This window comes from Mixophyes fleayi, chromosome 9, assembly GCF_038048845.1.
Source record: "Mixophyes fleayi isolate aMixFle1 chromosome 9, aMixFle1.hap1, whole genome shotgun sequence".
Taxonomy (NCBI): Eukaryota; Metazoa; Chordata; class Amphibia; order Anura; family Limnodynastidae; genus Mixophyes; species Mixophyes fleayi.
In genome coordinates, this window is record NC_134410.1 from 44,396,727 (window position 1) to 44,421,611 (window position 24,885).

General features: G+C 38.5%; 1 protein-coding gene across 2 annotated transcripts in view; it reads left to right on the top strand.

Annotated features, from left to right (window-relative positions):
• Window positions 1-3,927: 3,927 nt before the first annotated feature.
• MAMLD1 (mastermind like domain containing 1) overlaps window positions 3,928-24,885 on the top strand; it is a 148,275-nt gene continuing 127,317 nt past the window's right edge. For both annotated transcript variants that reach the window (XM_075184246.1, XM_075184247.1), the window contains exon 1: window positions 3,928-4,198. In XM_075184246.1, the coding sequence (XP_075040347.1) occupies window positions 4,145-4,198 (54 nt within the window). In that variant the 5' untranslated portion in view covers window positions 3,928-4,144. The remainder of the gene's footprint in view (window positions 4,199-24,885) is intronic.

Sequence of the window (24,885 nt, forward strand, 5' to 3'; positions counted from 1 at the left end):
TTTTGAAGATTTTCTTTGTGAGATAATTGCTGGAGTAATCAATGTAATTAGTTCACCTTATGTCCTCAAAACTCAGTTTTTGCTACCTAAAGAGAGTTGAGAAACCCCAACCCTAGTATCTAGTCTTTTTCAGACCCTTAAAAATCTATGGGGGGTATTCAATTGTTCGGCTTGACGGGCGAAAAACTCACGCTCTAAAACTATTACCGTTAATACGGTAAAATTGCGCTTAAAAACCGTTCATACGGTAATTTACTCGCTGAATTTCAGCTTGCAGCATTCAGCGAGTAATTACCGTATTAACGGTAATAGTTTTAGAGCGTGAGTTTTTCGTCCGTCAAGCCGAACAATTAAATACCCCCCTATGGGTCTGATGCAGAGCTGGCTGCTTGTGCTACAAATCACAACTGCAAATTGTGGTCCCTAAAAATGTCAGAAATTCCCGTCATATACAAAGTGGCAAGATAGGTGCAGAAGCAGATGTTAAAGCACATTCACATACGCAATTCTTACAGGCGAAATGATTGTAGATCAAAAACATTTCATTTTGTGTTTATACTATTGATTTACCAGTTATTAGGTAACAATGGGAATCTTGCCCCTTGCATTCGTAAGAAGCAGCCCCAAATACTGAATTCTCCAAGTGTTGATGCCTACAACATCCGTCATGAAGGCTCAAGAGAGCCTGACGGGACTGTACTCTATTGATTGTGCCAAGTCACCCGTCTTACCAGATAGTGATGAATCATTGACAATGGTGGGGATCCAGTGATGAATACTACAGCATTCTGTATTTCCAAAGAAAGGTGGAGAAAGAGTGGGTGCACTTCCCCTAAAACAGAAATACGTTCATTGTCCAATTCACCTGGAAGATCATGTACTTTGACTCTGGGTGACAGGTTCCAAGACCTCTCCTGCTAATACTACATCTGCTTCTGAACTACACTCTCTGTGATAGCTTCTTGGGTGTCATGGGAAATGTATTTCAGTAACATTTTGGGGATTTACGCACAATTAAGGAGAAAACACCTTTAACCCATAGTAACCAGTGCACTTGATTTGACATGTGTACTTTGAACTAGACTGTTGAAAGCTATTGTTGGTGGATTGGTGGACTGCTAAACTGTGCAAGTTTACACCTATTATAGTAAATAAAACCTTGGAGTTAAAATTGAGTTATGTGTCCCACAACCACCCCAACTCCAGATAAAAAAATAATAATTTGAATTATTTACTTAATTGATTATCTGTTATTGCTTTATGTTTAAATGGGACTGTCAACAAAAGATGTATTCACAAATTGGGCCGCCTCATTTGTAAAGCTCCCTAGTTAAATCCATCACTTAGAACAGTTAAGCTGGGTACACACTACACTGTTTTCATCCAATAATCGGCTCAAACAGCCGACATACGACCGCTCGTTCAAAAGTCGGGTCAGTGTGTGCAGAGACACCATGGTCGAAAGTCTGCCCAAATGGACGATTATCGCCTCATTTGGTTGGTCGTACCGTTTAATATTTTCGGTCCAATCTCATTTCCGCTGTGTAGTGTGTATAAACTTCCGACCAATCCACAACAGTGAGTACGAAATTACAGTCATTGCTCACGACAACATGGCTGTAAAAAGTCGCTAAAGGGACGTCCGCTCTTCCCTTTATCGTCCTAAACAAGGCTAGTGTGTATGCAGTCCATGGACCGAGCGATCGGATCATCGATCGCATGTAAAATCACTCTGCATAAAAAGTTGGTCGAAATTTCTGTAGTGTGTACCCTGCATTAGTTCATGACTAGCCAATAAACGTGCTTTAAGTGTACAGTATCATTGTTTTGAAGTTATTGTATTTTTTAAAGTCTTGCAGAGGTCATATTAAAGTGTATGTTTAAATTTAATTGGGGTTAATGTATCCGTATCCATCTCATAAATTATAAATTGTGAAGTGAACATATATTTGCTCTGTCACACGGCCTGTTTGCGCTGTACAGAGCTATTGAACATATTGACATTTTGTAAATAAAAGGTTATTCTTTTTACTAACTATTGTATATGCCTGCTGTAGTATTTATCATAACCGTGATGTTTGTTTATTAGTGACATTTAACATGCTTGCCAAATGTCCCTAATTTACAGGGACTGTGCAAGGTTTTAAGACTTGTGTCTGAAAATTTCTGTCCCTGGAAATGTCTATTGTATTTAATACTTTATTTAAATTTTCAGATTATTTTTTTTAGTGAGTGACAGTGCTTATACAACCATTTGTACATATTAAACAATAGAAAAATTAATAATATATCAGAGTTAACACATATAACACTATTCTAGGTGAAGACCATTACTTGGCTGTTTGTACTTGGGGCCTATTTATTATTGCATTTTGGCGTTAAATTCCCCTGAAAATGGGACCGACGCACATTTAAATAATGTGCACATTTATTAACAGTGCTTTTTTTAAAAAAAAAAAAACATAGCAGTCCCCATAGATGTCTATGGGAATTGCTATATGCCACAATTTAATAAGTTGCGAAAATGCAATTACACATACGGTAATGTTCGCCAGCTCCAGCTGGCGTACATTACCGTATAGGTCATATTTCAGGTCTGCTGTATGGGGAGAGCATTGCGGTAGAGGGATCTTCGGATCCCTCACCGCATCTTACTGCTCTCCCCTCTGGTCACTATTGGTCATTATGGCCACTTTACGATAGTGACCATAGAATAGATAGCATAATTGTATTTGCAGGAACAGCAGTTTTTCGTGACTGCTGTTCCTGTTGAAGTTTTTTTAATAAATACACAAAATTTTTCAATCCTTATCTTTGTGATAAGGATTGAAAGAGATTGTGTTAAAAATGCGGTCTTTAATAAATATGCCCCAATGTATGTAAATATGCTTTGCATAGATTATGAGTTTGCTAAATGAGTGGGAACTAGGGGGGATGGAATATAAGGGTGTGTAGGGGAAATATAGGGATTGAAATTTAGGCTGTATCTGGGGTCCCTGGTGGTCTACTGTCCCCAATTTTATATACTAAACATCTACATAGTACAATTCCTTATTTTCTGCATGTTAAATGTAATTCTTACAAAATAATCCTAGGGGCCTATTTAAGAAGCTCCTAGTCCCCGGATAAGGCGATAAGGAAGGAAAATGATAGTGCCAAAAAAAGTGGCTATTGTTAAATATACCCCTTAGTCTGCAGGCATTATATGTTGACATAGAAGAAGAGTATTTAAAATGTTAAAAAAATATATGTTAAAATCAAATTCAGTGGATTGACATGATGGGGATTGTAGTGCTCCAAGATCCATAGAGACAATCACTAATCATCCCCAACGCAGCATCAGAGTATCCCTGTAAATGATATTAAGTATGATCCTATAAATAAAATACTTGATTATAATACTTTTTATAAAATATTTACTCTCATGTATTTATGTATTTAATTTTAACTAATTAAATGTGTATTATTAGTGGTAGAGTTAATCCATCTATTATAGGTTGTTTATATACAGCAAACATATTTCAGCAAAATTATGTTGCCAACACAAAAGGATGCCTTGACTTGTGATTTTACAATTTACATGCATTATGTTGCTATTCTTTTGTAATTGCTGTCATTGCTAGCGCTGCTCTTATTCTATTATTAATTTATAAATAGTCTACAGTGAGCTGAACGTCTCATGATTCAACACCTAGGAAGGGGGGCTTGGCACAGCAGCCCCCTACTGAAAAAGCCGACTGTCCGTCACGTTCCCACACTAGGATCTAATTGTCAGGAATGAGCAGTGTAAGTGAACGCTTGTTTCCCCTTTAAGATTGAGTGACTCTAGATCTGTCTCCACCTCCCTTGGTGACACAGCAGTTGTAAATGTCCTATCAGTAATTTAAAGCCCAGAGACTCCTCCTTGAAGTGGGGAACTGTGGGCTGATGGAAATGTAGTGAGCAGTCTTAGACAGGCACTGGGTGAATCATTAGCCAACTGCTTCACTGGGATGCTTTTGTCTGGAGTCTAAAAGGGAAATATATACATTTACATATCCATACTGCAATACCTACTATTTTTTTCTGATTGAATATTTTTTTATTTTGGAGTTTTACCAATACACCAAAGTGGATGTAATATCTGGTGGATCTCGAGTCCAAAATGCTGCTGGTTTCCCAGCGCATAGAAGCACCACGTATGGAGCCCTATATACCAGTAAGTAACACAGTAGTGACATACAGAACCGTGCTGTACCTCTCCTTTATCTGAGGATCCCACATGAAAGCCTCAGGGTTTTTTGGGCTCTGAATCGGACCACAAAGTGTCAGCCCTGTTACTTGCAGTCCTGGGGGTGACAATGTGCTGTTGATCTGTGTGTGTGTTACAGTGTTGAATACATCAGCAATGTCATCCAGCATGTAAAAGTCTTATCGGTAAATACAAAGGCATAATGCGCATTTACTGTGTGGTTTGTCTGAATTCAATATATGGAAGAGGAGCGGTTCTATTGAAGTGACACAGATGCTGTATGTATAACCTTTATATAATCGCTATCAGAGAACAAGGACAGCTGCCCTTTGCCTATGGATCGCGGCGTGTTAGCAGCCAGTTTGTGTTTCGCTTCAATGTAAACGTTCTATTTTGCAGGTCCAGGGTTAGTAAAATGCTGTTTGATTTATCCTAGATTAATGGTGACTGCACAGGGGCTAATAGGATTAAAATCTGCCAATAAACTCTGTCTTGAAAGCTGTAATATCCCTGTGTAAACAGAGGCGGGCAGGAAAGGTCTGCGTTATGTCCTAATGATTGGGGAGCTCGTTTAGATTATAGCGAACCCATGCAGCGGGCAGTGCCAGGAGGCGTTGTTTTGCGCCCTGGCACTGGAGGGGTTAAGCTGCTGTGAATATGGGCTGCACTGTACAGCGGTACCGAGTCTCATTCAAAGTCACACACACACACACACACACACACACTTCCCGTGCTTGAATGGGTTGGGAGTGTTACATGCAGTTTATTAATCTCGCAGCTCCCATTACACAGTAATAACCAGAATTACTTAATTTGTTGCTATTCTGTACAGGTCAGAGGTCATTCGGGTGTCACTATGAATGAATAGATCAGCGGAGGCTTTTAACTGCAGTGCAGACCTGCCTGGTTTATCTTCTATTCTTCCTGACATTTTGCAATACTTTGTTTTTTTCTTCTTGGTGTTTATAAGATTCATTTCCTGTGTTTAAATTTTTGGGTTTGATTATTTGGGTTAATTAGGCACTTGCTAATGCATCAAGTAAAGACACTCCTCATCCAGTTATTGTTATCTTTTGTAAGCTAAAGACTTTGATAAATTCAGCCCCCCCTCCCATCCCTCCTTTCCCTTTGGTAAAATGACACCTGCCTTGCAGACTTGTATTGTCAATGAGTGGCAAAGCTGAAGCTGATGTGGTTTTTTGCGTTCACAGCTCAGCCCTCAGGAGCCCTGTCCAGCAGGGGGTGAATGTGTGTTTGTGTGCTGAGCTATCTGGGATTACTGGATGATCATTGTGTGTTTGCACAGAGCCTCCCATTTCCAGGGCTGCAGGTGTTAATTTCGCAACAGCTCCTTTCTTGTATTATTCCTTTCTTCCGCTACTGAACGGGTTAACAGTTGGTACTCCTGCACCGCATTGCACGGACAGAAGAGCTGCAAGGAAAACACCCTCAGAGCCTCCCCAGACACAGTGTGGGAGCTTGGAGCTGGCTCATGTTTTTAAAACTGGTTTATTTCCCCCCCACACCCACTCGCCGATTAACCCATTCACTGCTGCTCTGAGGAGGGGGGAATGATGTGGCCCAGTAAGGGTGTGCATCGGATTCTCCAGCACACAGAGAGTTAAAATAGCGATTCCCATGTCGACTGTCCTCTAGAAGTCAGTGGCAGTTCATGTCAATCTATTGTGTACATTATACCCTCACATGGCAGCAGGTTGTGATGCAGTATTAATAAGCGTTTTCCTTTCTCTGTACAAAGGACTGAGTAATATGTTCTGTTTAAGGAGCATCTTAATTCAATGCTGCAGAAAGCCGTCTTTCTTCATTGAAATGTAATAACAAGCTACATCAAGCAGCAATGGGAGAAAGTGGCTGTCCCCAGAAGCTTACAATCATTATTTTTAAATAAATAAAAAAAATGAAATCCATACTTTTTCTACCTGTTGAATTAAGAGAAGGTTAATAAACCAATGCAACATTTTAACCTTAACAATAATGTTTAACTATTTTTGTAATCACAATATAAAGTTAACATGTTGCCAAACATACCTGGAAATTTTATAAAAGTATGTATTATTATTATTATTATTATTATTATTATTATGATTAATAATAATTTATTTTTATCAACAGATTGTTTACGTCATGTTCATATCTGTAGGATAATTCAGTGATTTTCACTGATTCACACAATTTGTATAAATATAAATTAAATAAGATGATTTGCTGTGAATTCTCACTTCCATAAAATGATTAGTACGCTCCCTCACAATTACCCAGCATGACACCACTGATAGTAAGTCAACATCTTTCCATCTGTTTCTTAAGCTACATCACCCAGCATGTCATGGAATGGTAGCAGGTCCCATCTATGACTTGGGATGACCCCCATCGGACACATCTGGGTCCCCATACCCTTTATCCTTGTGTTGGCCTTATTTATGGCTAATCTTTTACAGTCTTCTAGATAAGACTTGTACAAGTCATCTTGATTAGCAGGTGGGTGTTTTAGGCAGAGGTGGACATGAGGGGGGGATTCAATTGGCCGCAATATTGTAAAAAGTAAAGCGGCCTGCGGTTTATTACTGTTATTACGGCAATAATGCGCTTAAATACCGTTATTACGGTAGTTTCAACGCCGGCTTTTTGCTGCGAGCAGAAAGCCGGGTTAAATTTACCACAGTAACGGTAATAGCATTAGCGTGGCGATACTCTGGGGGGGGGGGGGGGGCAATTGAATTCCCCCAAGGTGAGGGGTAGTAGTGAAATATTAGCAATGTCTACCCTACTGCTGCCCAGCGGTGTAAGCAGGCAGCTGGTTGGCTATTTAAGGAATGATGCTGGTCGTCGACCTCAGTATGCCTAGCACTGCCTAGTTTCTTTTTTAATTTAATGTAGGATGGAAGTATTTATCTTGGCCCTTAATTATGTAGTGTCGTCACCCATTTAATTGGGGGGTAATGATTTATGGCTTATTATTGCTGGGTAGTAGAATGATGTGTTATGCTTGAGTCTTTTGGTTGTTATTTAGTAAAGTTTGTTTATTTACAACTGAAAGTCATTATTTATGTTTTGTTCTACTGATTATTATTGATTTGAAAGCGAATAATAAAGTACCCTGGTCATTAATTGCCACAAAACTGTCGGTGTAAAGTTTATTACCTTTATTTACTGCAATTAATTCTACCTAGGCTTGTGCAGTGGCATAATGCATTGAGAATTGGGGGTGTGCCTTGTGTGAGGTCCCACAATGGTGGTTGTAATTGGAAGGTAACTAGAGAGTTTTAGATCTGCCAGATAATATGTGTAAGTTTTCGGAGATCTACAGACGTTTAAAAAGTTTTGTTAGGTTAGCGATTGAGGGAACTGATAATGTTTTTTTTTAACGTCACCGTTGCCAGCAAAGCAATTTAAGTGCTTTGTAAAATGACCTCTATAGTTTGTCGGGAAGAGCCAAGTAAGTTCTTTTTTGTGTGTGAGTTTAACAGCATACCCGCTGTCCCCTCCCATGTCCCAGCGGTGCCAGGCCCTTGGATCACAGGCTTGGCTTTTGTTAGTGTGGCATCCTGCAGCTAATTCCTCTTGTCTATATCTGGAAAGCAGAGCCAATTTTTATTTACACTCCCATGGAAAATAGGCTGACAGTCATGAAAATGAAATATATCAGTTTTTTCCTCTTTATTGCAGATAACCTCCTGACACCGTATCACAGAGTCTGTTATTGTTTTAATAAGCTATTATTGAAAAGTGCACAGAAAAGGAAGTTAATATGATTTAGCCAGTTTCATCTGTGACCGTTTTTATTGTTTCCATGGCTTTAACTTCAGCCCCACTGCCTTCCTGGGGTAATGTCATTTACTAACAATGTAGAAAAAAAGTGCTGTACAAAGTTTGTTATTGTTACTTTGTGTCTCAGTTACACCACCAGTCCATAGTGAATTGATAGACTGTAGTCTCCTAAATATTGCTTCAACTCACCCAATGACTGCTTCCATTATGTGTCATTGATGGGTTCACCTGTGACAGACTTCAGACTCTCTTATGCTGCAGAAGATCATTTTGTTATGTAAGCATTGGTGCAAAGTAAGACTTCAGGAAAAGTGATCAAAATAAACTCTACTTTGGCATAATACCTAGATATTGTGCTCAGGGCCGTCATCAGGGGGGTACAGGGAGTACCACAGTACTTGTTGCTCTTGATCTGTTGATGCCCAAGAGCAACAAGAGGTCCCAACAGCCCTGGGCCAAAACAGATTTATTAGGGGAAGGGGGGCTCCGCAGTGAATTACGGGATTTACCAGGCTCAACGTCTAGGCAGCAGCAGCTTCAGAGATGTGGGGGGAGGCCTCAGCACTGAATTAAGAGATGTGGCATCATGTCCGCCTCCATTCCCAAGGTGTGGGGGTCCCACGGTTGCTGCCATTTACTGTAGTCTTCACCCCCTAGGTTTGCATCTTCCTGAAAGAGAGGGGCCCGGCTCCTGGACAGAGAGCTGCGACATAGCAGAGAGGCTCTCTGCAGTGTCGCTGACGTGAAGTACTAAATGACGTCACAATGGTTTAAACGGAGAGGAACCGAAAGGAGACAGCAAGAAGAAGTAGATTGTAGAGTGGTAAGCTAACTACTACAGGGATTAGATGGAACTGGGGATGGCAGGGTGACTGTAGGGAATAGGGGGACATGCAAATGTTGGGTAGACAATAATTTTAAAATGGGGGTGGGGTGAGAGAAGGAATGAGGGGGGCTCTGCCTGTTACAATTGTACTGGGCCCTGCAATTTCTGGTGACAGCCCTGATTGTGCTAGATATATTAGTATCTGCCATGGAAATAAAGCTCAAAGCTGCAGTACTACCTACCAGATGTGCTCCTTCTCCTAGCCCGGGCCTGCTACATTTTTCATGGGTCCCTTCGTAATTTTCACAGCCATTGCCAAAAACTGGGATGAATGGGGGGTGTGGTGCGTGTGGGAGGACCACTTAGAAGAAGGATTGGTTCTATCACTCACACACCCCTTCTGGGGTTCAGTCAGGGGGAAGGGGGGGGGCACATTATAGAAAATTTACAGCATGTGGGAGTGCAGCTTAAAAGTTTAATATTTTCAACATATACAATAAAATAAAATCTACTTGCCTCCAAGGATCTCTGGTTATTCAGTTATGATTGTGGTTATGTTAGTAGTTTTGTGACTCAGTGTGCTGCAAATCTTCAGGCATTTACAAACTTCTACTATAAAGAACTAAGGGGGAGATTCAATTAGCAAAAAATATGCATGAAGTGTCTTTGGAACAGGCGCAAAAACACTTTGCACATATTTTTTTTTTTTTGTGAAATATCCGCTGTTTTTTGCTCACACCCCATAGAAGTGTGTGCAAAAATGAGCATACATTACCGTACTACCGGTAAAAATGCGCAGCCACAAAATTTCTCAGCAACATTGCGGCTAATTGAATCTCCCCCTAAATGTGGAAATTACAAGTTTGATATGAAGGATTTTACAACGATAGTAGACCATTCAACTGTTTTCGAGCCCAGTCCCAACACATATTCTGATTATTGACTATACAGATTTTCTAAAATAAATGATATAAAACTAATAAGATTTGTTTTGTTCGGTATGATCGTCATGGTAGTTTATTTGGTAATTTTCAAGCAAACTCAATGACCAGGTTAGCAAGTGTGTCACCAGTTTAAATGTCCACTTTTGTCAGCTCCTGATTGTGAATGTATTAATTGATTTTGGTAACTGTACCAGATTGGTATATATGACTGTGTTGCAGTTTTGGGTATTGTTTTAAAACGCAGTAGATCAAAAAAGGGTTAATGTAACTGACAGTGAAGCGGAACTGGGGATCGTCTTACATTAAAGACATCACTTTGATGTAAATTGGGATTTACCATGTAAATAAAAAAAAAATGTCATGAAACATGAGATCCTGGGGCCCAAAGGTCACTATTTGAATAATTATGGTTTACATAAAATTACATTTTTCTTTAACATAGATAGGGTTAAACTAAATCTCTAACTCAAAACAAAACTTTTTTTGTGCAGTACAAAAGCCATGAACCTGAGAATGTCAGTCTGTGTGAGCTAACCATTATATTTCTGGTACATAAATGGTCAAACCCTGTTAACGGTCAAAAGTTAAACCTTTGTCAGCTAATTTTCTGCATGTCATTGAATAAAACAGAAAGTGTGTTGGATCCTCCTTAAACCGTCTTACTACATGGCTGGGAGGAGCCATAGAGGACAAGTGCCCAAATTATACTCCTGTTTACAAAGTCCTATGACATGGTAAAGATTAGAGTAGACCTGTTTCACAATTCTAAACATCTGACCCTCTTAGGCGAGACATGATGACTGTGTGTTTGGTTTGATGTTACATTGTTAGGACTTGTCTTGCTCCGCAGTGCAGTTAACGGACCTTCAGCCATTAACCCTTCTTCCTTCCAGTCTAATGTCACTGAATGATCTCTAATAATGATCTCTAATGTTTGTCCATATTCTGATTTAAATGTAAACTGTGATCATCTTTGTTTCCATGACACTAGAGAAGTCTTTTGAGATTCCTTTCCCATAACTCTGCCCTCCTCCCTGTGTCTGCATCAGTCAAGCCACCAGCTAAGACTCTGGATTTGCATGAGAAATTGTGCAGGCAAAGAGGAGGGGGGAGTGGGGAGGTCTGGAAATGAGTGTGTGTCCCTGCCCTGCCGCTTGAACAAAGCACAGCAGAGAAGAATATTTCTCAGAAAGAAAAGTCCTAGAGCCCATTAGTTCTATAAAGTTGGGAGGTGCAATAAGAAAGTTAGCACTTTGTAGCACATACACAGATGAATGGAATGCTTTCCCAATGCACACATTTAGCATCAAAAGACGAAAACTGATTAGGATAGACAAGTTTATACAGGAAAAATATGCAATGAGTTGGACCAACTCCTGGCAACAAAAGTTAAAAGAATTTTACTAGGTTGGAGGTTGACAACATCACTTAACTGTGTTGTTTACTGTACACATGCTGGAACAAATCCTGATGAGATTTCGGTGGGTTACAATGTCTCAGAGGGAGAGGGGGTTAAACTGAAAGCTTATGACACATGATCAACTGCATAGGATAGGCTCTTGCCATAAATAGGCTTATTTCCCTACCAGTTTCCTGTTGCTGTGGTCATGTTGCCTTCGTGTGTCCTTTTCATGGCAAATCTCCATATCCGTTACATAAGACTTCTATTGAGAATGCAGGGAGTCACCACCGCAGCCTTGCTGGCTACTTATTAGTTTAGTTAAAATTAGTTGTAATAAATTGTTACCCACGCTATTGACCTTTTCAGCATTTAACAGTGTTCACGTCAGCTTTCCAGCAGCTAAAAATGAAAAAGAATCACAGATTTTCTGTAGAAACTACATGGGCTTCAGTAACGGTTTGCAGACCACTGGTATACTTTAAGGCAGTAATTGTGTACATTAGCCCATGTATAATGCATATAACATGTATAATACATGTATAACTTTAGAGTTCCATTATGCTGTAAAAGTAATTGTACATATAGGACCTCATTTAGAGTTGGACGCAAAGTCTGTCTAAGAAGTGTAGGAGTGGGAGTGTGCCGCAGTTTAGTAGGGTATTATGAGTGGCAAGCAACCCCAGTTGCGTCCCACTCTTAATACCCTATGGAGCTGCGAGCAGTTCCTGCAGCTAGCTAACGCTTGCGCCACCTAATTCCTGCCGCACAGCTTTAGCCCTGTTTTGACGTGTGTTGCGTCTGCGCCTCACTGCGACTAGGATGTATTTACATGGTCACGCCTTCACAATTCCGCGTTCCTCCCATTCTCTCGTAGTGAGTCACAAGCTGTCACAAGTGTTAATTGCGTCCAAGATGCAGGCGGATTTGGTGCTTTCTGCACATGTGTGGTAGTGTTTGTTTGCTGGATGCACCTAAAACAGACTTTGCGTCCGACTCTCAATGAGGTCCATAGTCTATGTGATCTGGAGTATCCTTACAATGTAGGGGGTACATTATCCCCCTATTTTTTAAATCCTGTTACTTGTCACAAAAAATAAAATGCAGAGCTTTAAATCTGTGTCAAGAATAGGTCTATTGTCACTCCAAGTACATGTTGCCAAACTCTCCCATAAAATCATCATGTAGAGGCATTGTAAAGCTTTTTATCAAATCATTGTGTATTTACTGCAACAAATCCATGCATGGTAAAGTAGGCTGCTTTTCTCACTGTAGTATTATTGTTGTTCCTATAAGTATAAGCAAGTGAGAAACAGTGTTTTCAGCTGTGGACTTGGACTCCCAAACATCCCTGACCCCAAAGCAGCTGCCTGTTCTGCCTACCCCCTAGTTCCAACCCTGCTTAGAATAATATTGAAAAGTTCAAATGTGTGGTAAGAATGTCAGGGGTATTCCCTAAATAAACGCCAGAGAATGCTTAGGTTCTTTAGCTGAACAGGGTTTTTTTTTGACTGTGTTATCAATGATGGTTTTAAAGTTTTCATGTACCTGTGACATAGAAAAATCTAATTGGCACATTGTCAACATTGCAATAGTTTTATCCAGTGTCTTACTCCCTTCCATGTTATAGCAGTAGTCACCCAAACATTGACTGTTCCTAACCCACCAAATAATGAAGTACTTCCTCTAACAGTCACCAATCCGCTGCGGCTTTAAACATAACATAAAAAGTTAGTTTGCATGTGTGTATTTTATCAGGATTTGTTAGGGCCGTAGATAAAAGAAAGTCTCTTGCATCTAACACACAGTTCAGATGAATAACGTAGGAGTATAATTGGTATAGTCATTGAAGGTTTGGTGACTAATAACCCTCAAAGTAAATGAAAAACCTTTTCATTAAAAACAATACGATAGTGCTACCATATGGCCTAATTGGTTAGGAATATCATTATACAGTTTGTTCTGTGATGGAAACTGAAGTGTTGGAGTTGAGAACACCTGATCTACATATAGAGATTAACGAAAGTACATGTATTTATGCAGACCCGAAGTTACAATCACCAGTTCCATTCACATCCTTCCGTTCACTACTTCTCTGAGTGAGATTATATAACACCAAAGCTGCTGATGTGCGATGTTTAACATATGGTGCCTCCATGAAAGGGGAGCCGTATTGGCCTTGAACTTGTCGGACTGCCCAGCTGCTTTTTGCCAGCAAGAACAGATAATCAGCTTTATGCTTCAAAAATGAGTCCTCTCCTCAGCAGAATTACTGATTTTTTTTTTCTCCAGACAATATATAATTTTCTGTGTTTTTGGTAGGAGGACATGAACTTGTCTGCAGGTGACTTTTTATGCAGTATGATAGAAAGATAAAAATACTGAGTACTGTGAGCTGTAGAAACCTCTATTGGGAACAATTAGAAACCATAGTCTGTCCGTTACTTACTATAAAGTCATAAAGTCCCAAGGTCAGTATTCTCAAGTATTCTCAAGTGCCACTTTTATATATATATATATATATATATATATATATATATATATATATATTTATATAGCTCGCTATTTCTCTCTTTCTCTCTGTCTTATGCCCAACGATCATTTTAGCATTCTACACTTGAAGAAAGAGTATATAAAGAAATTATATCTATTTTTGTCCCCTGGGACACTGCTGTTGGGCAGATCACCATGCACAGCACTATTAATGTTTAACAATCCCCATCATTATCTACTCAGAAAACTATTTATAATATGTGTTTGTGTATAACATATATTATCTGTAATTTATTTTTATTTTTTAAATACTGCTTGTAATATAATAAGACCTAGAACATAATGCTGGTTACACACGCAGTAATGTTGGGCATTTGGCCCAATATATCCCAAAAGGACAGTGATACCTGATAACTATCTAGTAGGTGCATTATCAGACATGTTGATAATTGGATTTGGGAGATGGTCACTATCGGTGTCTGTGTACCCTCCTCTCCCAGCCACACTAAGCCTTAGCGACACCAGAATATACCTGGTTGCTTGGCCATATAGTCTGGTCTTGGCTCCCCATGTGTGTATAATGGGATTAGACAGCTAACTGTTGTGGAAATGTGCCTCCCAGCATGCCTGACCAGCTTCTAGTTGGTAGGACATGGTGAGATTTGTAGTTCCACAAAAGCTAGAGAACCACATATTACCTAATTGTGTTACATAATGTGACCTAACATTTCTTCAGAGTTTTCTAATTTTCAGGTATAATCTATATCTTGATCCTTCTGTTCATCGATGTTTGCTCCCGTCACTTAACTTTCTAATATTTGGAGATGTCAATCACATCTTTTTATATTTTTGTTCTGTCAATCATGAGTTCCTTTTTAAGATTTAATTCTTTTGGAAAAGAAAGACAAATCTGCCTTTTTTCTGCCATTAAATTGCGATTGGGCTGCTCTTTCTTTTACTTGAAAGACATACTGTAGGCTCCTTAGCTTCTTTTTTTCCCTAGTATGTATTTGAGATAGGACTGTACTGTGCTAAGAGCTGTTGAGTGTGTTTCTGTACACTGTGACTATGGAACGTTAACCTTTTTCAGGTTGATGATGCGTTACAAAGCCAAATGCAGTTCTTGTGGAAAAACACTTATCTTTTTAAAGGGGCATTATTTGGAAAGGCCAGTTTCCAAGATTTCTTTTGTAGAGTTTGTTTTGCTTAATAAAATAAGAATGTTTTGATTCCCATGTCTAAGGGTTATGATTATATCCATTTCTGCTTACAAGTGAGGGGTGTAACTAGGTATTTGTCAGTCCAATAGCAGCATTTCTGCAAGGACCTCAATGTACATCTTGCTCCCTAGTGTGGCGCAGAGACTTTCGGAACCCCAACAGATAGTGGGAGTGGGGGGGGGATGGGGGAGGGTGTGCCAGAGGCTGAGACACTAAAGGAACAGTAGGATAGTTAGGAAGTGAACCAGAGGAGAACTGTTTCATGACTGCCAGTGGCGCAAAGGCTGTGCCGGCGAAAGATGGTTATCAATGTTGTCAAAAGCAGCAGATGAGTGTGGAGAGCTGACACTTAGGGGTAAACTTCACAAGCTGCGAGTTCGCCGAGGGTTTGAAAAGTGGAGATGTTGCCTATAGCAACCAATCAGATTCTAGCTATCATTTATTTAGTACATTGTACAAAATGTCAGATAGAATCTGATTGGTTGCTATAGGCAACATCTCCACTTTTCAAACCTGAGGAAAACTCGCACCTTGATAACATTTACCACTTAGAGTTTGCTGTAAGTAGATTATTGATTGATTTTGTGAGGACAATTATAATAAAATTTTGGGGGGCAGAAAACTGATTCCAGTAAGATGAGAGTGAAAGTTTCAAACAAGCTGTCAAAGTAGTTACTAGGCAAAAGGGAGGAAAGAAATAGGGTGATGGTTTCTTTAGGATTGGTGAGAGAGAAGTGTTTTCACTTTTTTTTTACCCTGGGATACTGCAAAATGTGTTGTAGAGTTGTGCAAACAAAATATTTTTTTTTTCTGATTATATAAATAGTTAAATACAGAATACATAAGTGAAAAGCCCAGAAGGCAGCTGTAAAGATAATGTGACATAATAAAATCTACAGGAAGTTATGTACAAACTGAAGGACAACTTTTCACTTGCTCTTATCAGGGCAAAGTTTATAATGACTCTTGTATCCTCAGGATGCTCTCTGGCTGTTGTCAAATGCACCATTACTATTGGCTACAAATGCACCATTACTATTGGCTACAAATGCACCATTACTATTGGCTACAAATGCACCATTACTATTGGCTACAAATGCTCCATTACTATTGGCTACAAATGCTCCATTACTATTGGCTACAAATGCACCATTACTATTGGCTACAAATGCACCATTACTATTGGCTACAAATGCACCATTACTATTGGCTACAAATACACCATTACTATTGGCTAGCTGGAGGCCTGTCAGTGACTTGTAAAGAATCTTAGAAAGTGTAGCTTAGCACAAGGGCCTGAGCTGTAGCAAACATTAAAGTCAGTAGATAAAAGGCAACACAAGCTGTATGTGTAACAAAGATACAATAGCTGTTCATAAGGAAACAATACCACCTCTTGAGCAATTGCTCACTGTAGTTTGCTTTGACATTGCACCTCTCTATAGCCAGTTACAAGTCATCTGTGTTGTAGATTAAACTCTAGGTCTAGGACAGCCTGCAGAACATGTGTCTCCATCTCCTGGGTCAGTGCAAGTGTTAATAAGTTCAGTGAAATAAGTACTAAAAAGGGCAAGGATATTCCAGACACAGCCGAAGCAGAGTCCTGTTTTCCTGCTGCTGACGTCGATCATGACAAAGATTTGCTGTGTGGGTTGAGACCAGAACGTCAGAGAGTTTTAGCTTAACCAGGAAATGGCCTGTTGCTGAGAGGTGGAAAACAAACAAGGCATCATAAAATACGCGTCTAGCAGCTTGGAGCTTTTCTCCAGCTTTGAGTATTAAATGCTGGTTTTATTCCACAGTATTTCTTCTGAAAAAAATATTGCTTTTTGACCATTTAACTGGGTTACTGAGTTTAATGTGGTAAACAGACTGTAAACATGAAAATACTTGTTTTAGCAACATAAAAGTTACCAGACGGCTGAATAAATAGGTAATTTAGACTGATTTGCATCTGTTCTGAAACCTCTGCTTTTTCTGCTATAATAATGACCCTTAAAGTGGGTAGTGTGGTGCGCTACACTCAGAGGAGAGAAGGTTTTATACTAATATATGGATTTGCTGACATACTGTCATGTGACAAAGACAGTACACCCCTTTTAAAACCTATGTTTACCTATCAGAACATAACTAACAATCCTCTAGTCTACTTAAGTGCAAAATAACACATAAAAGATTTTACTTTCATCATTATGTATTCAACAAAAAATAAGACAACATAAAGAGGCCAATTGTGACTAAGTTAATACATCCCACAATTGCTACTCTTCTATGCAGTTGGTAGAACTCCTGCTGGTCAAATACTGAGTGCAGTAGATTAGCAGCATAGGGTTTAAATTACCTGCTTTAATGATATGGAATCTGTAAGGGGGTACTTACTTTTACTTACGTGGACTTATTTTTTTATTGATTAATGGCAACGTAAAATCTGTTATGTGTTCTTTTTGTAAGAGATTAGACTTTCCAAAGTGTAGGACTTGGTGAGGACCGATTGATTTTTATTTCATAATGTGTAAAAAAATAAAAATAAACAAACCCACAGATTTAAACAATTGTCCACTTATTTTCACAGGACTGTCTGTTAGCAAAGCAGTATGAAAGTTGAACAGGGTTTATGTGTGTGTGTGTGTGTGTGTAATATGTACATATATTAGTGTGTGTTATATTTATTTTTGTGTATAATCTGTGAACAGGTAAGTCTTGGAGACTTACTGTAAAGAGATAATGACCTAGGGAATAAATTGGGTCTCCCAGAGCCTTGGTCGTTGGCTTTGTGTCGTCTTGGTGTAGTGGCAAAATACCAAATATTTATTCTTAGATTGTTTATATTTTACCCTGTAAGTCAATTCTGCTTACCTACTGAGAACAGAGCAATTTTGACATTCAGGGAAATCGAATGTTCCATTATAGTTAAAAAAAACAAAACAAAACATGATCTGTTCATTTTTAACAATTCTCAGTGACTCCTATATTTTGTTTATATTTTATATTTTTTCCAGGTGTTTTTAATTTCTAGTTTTAGGAAAGGGCTGATTTTGATATCACAGATTTGCCCCTGCTCCCCACTGCACTAGCTATTCTGTATGTGACAGACAGGACAGCAAATTGAAGCTGGAATCCATGTGAATTATGCACTAGTGTTAGGCTGTCCAACATACTATTCTCCTGGAAAAGTATGTACCTGGAAAACCTAACCCAATTGTACTAACTTTAATTAACCAGTGTTTGCTGTAATTCGAGGCAGCAAATAGTAAATAGATATTTTGCAGCATACATCTTGCGTTATTTTCTTGGAGGGTATTCAACTCAAACATTTAGTATTCCATAGACGACATAGAAATCTGGCTTCTCCCTAAAGCTCATGAGAGACTTCAGTCTGGCCAAAGGGAGCACATTTCATAATGTTTCTCTATTAATTTTGTTGTATGTTATTTATTTTTCAAGTGATAAGGGATATATATTGTTTTTCCAAGTCTTGCATTGATGAATTGTAATAAGAACAAAACAGATGTTTGCAGGCTGGAGAGTTGGCTCTACATATTTGTCTGTATCTGTGCCAGCCTTTGTAACCAGCCCTTCTGGATCCATATTTGGACATATAAGGAGATATTGACATGTCCCCCTCCCAACAATTTCTCAAAGGTTCATACTGGCGTCTTAAAATGCACTTTACTAATGTCTTAAACACTATTAAAACCTATGTAAACATGTTCGACACTAGAAGCTATTTTTTCTATGGTCCCCATACCCACTGACATTTTTACTCGCGTTGTGATTTTGGAACGCCACTTATATTTTTTTCTTTTGTGTGTGTTCTTACTGGTGGTGAACAAGCACAACAGCTTATCCTTACCAGAACAGATCTTTATATATTGGTACTTGTGTGTGTGCATATATATATATATATATATATATATATATATATATATATATATATTGGTTTCGCTAAAAAAAAACTTACACCAATGAGTGTGGAGCCTTGGTGAGGATTAATCTCTCATTTTAAGAGTGTGTTTTAAATAGGGTTTAAGCATTAATGTACGCAATCTTTATTTACTGCTTATGTGCAATGTCCACCATTTGTGGGTGGGAATAGAACATCCTGTAGCCAATCAGATCATCTACATGTTAATTGTGCTGATCTTGAGGGGCAGTGGCCTGTCCGCCTCTGTGATTGATGATGTTCTATGTAGTAGTGTTTGATAAAGCTTTTAATACAGATCATTGACAAATTCTGAGATTAGGGAGACTAGAGTATAATGATTTTCTCCAGTCTGATGTCTGCCACATAGGAACACAAATCCCTTTCCCCCTATTTAACAGGCAATAATTCTGAATTGTAATCTTGTTTGATATAATCTTGTACTGCATGGCTTGAGGGAGGCTAGGGAGTGCAGTTTATGTGACTCAAGTGTTTAAGTTGTATGTTCCTTCCTGTCTATAGAAAATGACTTAGTTATGGTTATCAAGGCTGTAGTGAGCTGGGTCAGAGGACTCTGCCTTCAGTAAGTGGGAACAAGGTCATAACTGCTGTCCTCAATGTCTCATTTAAAGGTGATGGCAGCAGGTTTATGTCTCCTGGGTATCGGTAACACGGTTAAATAACTTACAATAAGGCATCTCTTGTAAAACTGCTCACAGCAAGCTGGAGTTCATGCAGAACCAACATCATAACAAGGGAATTCCTTTGAGCCCTTTAAGCAAGTCCATCCCGTTACAAAATGATTCTAGTTGCTTTATATCAATATGTATCAGGAATGTATTGTCCTACATTACCTTTGTTCTGCTGTGTTTTGTAGCTTTAGCTAAACCAGAGCTGGGTTTCCAGAGTAATTCATATTAATATTGATTTTTCTTTTTTGAGGGGGCTTATGTTATAAAGAGGGAGCTTTTATTCCCCTGAGCTCTCGGGCAATTATCTTGCTGCCATAAATGTTGATACACACATAATGGATGTAACAAAAAAAATCTCCTTATCCAAGCAGAAAAAGGCAGAGTGTTTGTTGGAGCAGACAGAATGCTGAGAGTGTGAATAGACAGACCCATATGTCACTGGCTCGGGAGATAAATGATGGACACACAGAAGTTGGTTACTATGGATCAGCACAATAAACCAATTCCCATCATACACCTCTCTTAATAATGTACTAGATTTAATGCCATTGAAAGGTAACCTAGGTAGCACCAATCATCTGTAAGTTTCAAGTGTTTCTTTTTATCTGTAAGGCAGACGTTTTGTACTATATATTCAGTTGTAAAAAAATGAGCATGATTGGAAAGAAAAAAAAAATGAAAATGGTTTGTAGTGTATTAATGTGGAAAATATTTAAGTTTTTTTTTTTTTTCAAGCTAGTAGATTAACTATGTCACTATGGCTGGCACGTACAGCTTTAGCAGATGCCAATGCCTGCTTTTGGAATTCCTGTTCTGGCCATATTTCCCCAAAAGTGCAAAATAAAAAGGCAGTGGTCACAACGTATTGGTGTGTCTGCTGGTGCATTAATAACTTTTCGACCCATTGATGCCAAGAGTCACACATAATAAAATACAATGTGCACATGGGCGTGTGTATGTAAAGGGGCAGATATCCGCTTTTGTGAGGGGGGGGGGGTTCTTTTTTTTTTAATGTTTGGAAAAATGCATGTATCCTATGGGCCTGAGTCATTAAGGAGAGCAAAGCATCAAAAAGGAGTAACTTTGCAGCTGGGCAAAACCATGTTGCATTGGAGGAGGAGGTAAATTTAAAATGTTTATAAATACAAGTTTATAGTTGGGGTCGGGCATGTCCTAGATCAACTTTAAATTTCAGTGTAAAAATAAAGCTATCATGTATGTGTTTTCCAAATGACAAAACAGACAATATTTGACTTGTGTGCAAAGTAATAAACTAATTTGCACCACTTGCATTGTAACATGGTTTGTCCAGGAGCAAACTTATTCCTTTTGTTTTTTTATGTGTTTTTTTTTTGCTTTGCTCTCCTGAATGACTCAGGCCCTATATTCGATTAGGATTTGATGTGTCTATTTATTGGTGGGCTGCACGGTGGTTTAGTGGTTAGCACTTCTGCCTCTGGGTCATGAGTTCAATTCCCAAACATGGCCTTATCTGTGTGTGGTTTGTATGTTCTCCCTGTGTTTGCGTGGGTTTCCTCTGTGTGCTCCGGTTCTCTCCCACAATTAAAAAACATACTAGTAGATTAATTGACTGCTATCAAATTACTCCTAGGGGTGTATTTACTAAACTGCGGGTTTGAAATAGTAGAGATGTTGCCTATAGCAACCAGTCAGATTCTAGCTATCATTTTGTAGAATGTACTAAAGAAATGGCAGCTAGAATCTGATTGGTTGCTATAGGTAACATCTCCACTTTTTCAAACCCGCAGTTTAGTAAATATACCCCCTAGTGTGTGTGTGTGTGTGTGTTAGGGAATTTAGACTGTAAACTCCAATGGGGCAGAGACTGATGTGAATGAAAAATATCCTCTGTACAGCGCTGCGGAATTGCGCTATATAAATAAATGATGATTGGTATTTGTAGGTGTTTTTACTAGTGTTTGTATGCAGTGTCTTGAAATGCCTAGAAATGGAACAAGTACCACCTTGAAAAACCTCAACGAAACACAACGCAAGTAAAAATGCCTATGGTATAGAAACACTAAGAGCAATGATTTAGAGTGTCAGATATATGTGTGTTTTAAACATGTGCACTAACTGTGTTTGTTAATCAGGATTAGGGTGAAGAATCACTAGCAGTCTTACTTTTTTTGTTATAAATACTTTGTTAATGCACAGAGAATGTGAATACACGTGACCAATAAAAGTGCTATATAGGTTGCAGGGGGTGGCTGAAGCAGCCTGTTCTGTTTTTTTGTATGTTGCGTGAACAAAAAATGTGCATTACTTGTATAGTTTGAAGCATGTACACAAATGCTAGTGCCTCCTTACCCTTCTTGAATGGCATTGTTGCCAAAAAAGTATCTCCCTTTCCTACCATCATGGTGCTTATACTAATTTTGAACAGCGCTGTACGTGTTTGATTTTTAGTGTTGTGAGCTGACACACTGAATGTCAGCAGTGACACAATGGCTAGAAATGATTGAATGGTGTCAGTCATTATTTCCTGGAGCCTCTCTTTCTTTGTAACAGAGATCTGTGTTGATAACCCCAGCGGTCAGGTGTGTTTCTCTGGCTGATTGATCTGATGTCTGGAGAGAGACCGTTCGTTTAAATATAACGCAAAATGTAGGTTTCATAGCCTGAGGTAAAAAAATGTAATGGGAAAAAAATGGTGTGTGTGTGCGTGTGTAAAATAAATAAATGTATGTGTGTGTGTGTATATTTGTGTGTGTTATTATACATTTCTATATCGGCCTTACAGTACGAGAAAACCCTGAATAAATCTATAAATCAGAATGTGAAACATGTTGGGTATTTGATTTCCTCTTGGTGTATACTTTTTAAAAACATTTTTGAATCCCCAAAAATAATAATTTATTATTTAGGCTAAGTCTCCTGGAGAACCAAATCGAGTTTTGTTTTCTATGTTTGTGTTGTAGCGTTATGCTGATAACATGTTATTCTTTCACAAAGACAAATGCAGTGCTCTTTGTCCTTTTTTCTTCCAAACCAGTTAAACACACCTTTTTAAAACCACTTTTATTTTCTACCACGTAGAGTTTATTATATTTTGACATTATACATGCTTTCATGGAACATTTAATAAATACATTGCTACATTACCTTTCCTTTTTAGGCTTCCTACTATGTATTTTAGCAATGTAATTATGCCAGCAGGCAGAGTTGCTTATTTTCGTGCCCTTGGATATGATGTAAAGTTGATTTCTGGATACAAATGGTTAAATGGTTCCAACTTAGAGAGCACAGCAATGCTGTTGTCTTAGCACAGGGCAACAACAAGGCAATAAATTAAAGCAATATGTAGGTTGGCTTTAATTTTCCCCTAGTTTAAAAAAGGCTAATGTTTTCTTTTCCAATTATCGGCAAATTGCAAAATTGGAGCATAACCCCCATTAGTTTGAAAAGCAATACCCTGTCCTGTCCTATGATTGTTATTTTATTTTTTTAATGTTTTATTTAATACAGTAGGTATACACTGTGCTTTCAATATGCTTGTGGTCTCTTGCATAGAGGTACATTACTGTGCATGCTGTTGCTACAGTGTATCCTACCTAGGGATGTATGATAACTATATTAAGAAATAATATACACAGTGTACACACGTCTTCACTGCCAATGCATGATAGAGCAAGAATGTATAAAGTAGTGGTCATTGCCTTTATGGTTTCCCTTGCTATTAGCAATGAACAGTCTTGTCTCAATAATTCTGAGGCCTGTGCGATATTCAGAGCAGTTTACACACGTTGTGTTCTTTATAGTGATCATCAATCTTTATTTTTATCCATCTTGTTTGGTGGGAACCACCAGAAGGCAGCAAGCCATGGGCACATGCAAAGCAATGCTACCTGCATATCTTTATGATCCAAATATGGACACCATAGATACACTGCAGATTCTGGATAAAACGGTCTCAGTGGTTCCCTCGGTTAGTTAGTGACTCATAGCTTGTAGCTCATTAGCTATGCCAGTTCTCACGTTTTGTGTAGCAGAAGCTAAATTAATACCCCAGAGAATAGTACAGAGGGAAGGAGGTAGTAATTGTAACTCCACCACCTGAGAGGTTGTTTCTAGCAATACTGTATCTGAAGAACGACACTGTTGTAACTTATGGTGGCCATACGTATCCAGATGTCGTAGTTCAAACTGATAGAACAACTAGAACTGCCCGGATGAGGGGCCTGATTCATTAAGGATCTCAAATGAAGAGGATACTCATTTCAGTCTCCTGGACAAAACCATGTTACAATGGAAGGGGTGCAAATAAGTGTTCTGTTTTACACATAAGTTAAATACTGCCTGTTTTTTCATGTAGCACACAAATATTTGATAGCTTATTTGTACACTGAAATTTAAAGTTGATATTTGTGTGTTACATGAAAAAACAGTCAGTAGTTAACTTATGTGTAAAACAGAACACTTATTTACACCCCTTCCATTGTAACATGGTTTTGTCCAGGAGACTGAAATGAGAATCCTCTTCATTTAAGAACCTTAATGAATCAGGCCCGAGGTTATTACCAGTCAGGTCACATGACCGGATCATAGGGCACTCCCAAGAAGCATGGCAGGCTGTTAATGCCACACTTGTCAATATGGTCATCAGCCAATCAGATTGCCAAACAAGCAGAATAACAATACAATTACAATGTGATATTTTCTTTTTCTCCTTAGACAAAAAAATAAATAAAATATTTTGATCACATTGTTTGTCCACAGTCAAGAACAATCATATCAAATCTGCATGTCTGGCTAGCATTGGTTTTGTTTGTAAAGGTAAATATTTTTGTAGCATATAATGGTGTCTAAATATATAAAAGATCTTATGTGTATTTAGATTGTGATGCAGTTTTAAAAGGATGCTAAAGATTACATCTCTTTAAACATATCTTGCCAGAGGACAAATACATCAGAATTTAGACATTTGCAGACAGACAACGTGTTTTCCATTTGTTCTATAGAGCAGTTATGGATTATTGTAGCAGGGAGGCTGTTAGCTGCATTAGAAGTGGTTTTTTTTTTTCTATTCTTTTGTGTCAGTCTATTACACACAGTCTGCTGCAGAAAAAAAGATAGCATTCTATGATAGTCTTTCAGATTTCCTTATAGAACATCTAATTTTGTAGAAAGCTGTAGTTCACTTATTGGATAGTGTTTCATTATAAAGCCTGTAATTAAGTACATATATTAATTTGACCTTGGAAAAGAAAACTGCCTTTTCACTCTAATGGATATCTCTGCTTAGACAACATAATCACAATGACCAATATACTGATATCTGTGTAAATAGATCTATTCCACAGAGTAATCCGAAAAGTACCCGTTTCACAAAATAACCCTAATACAAC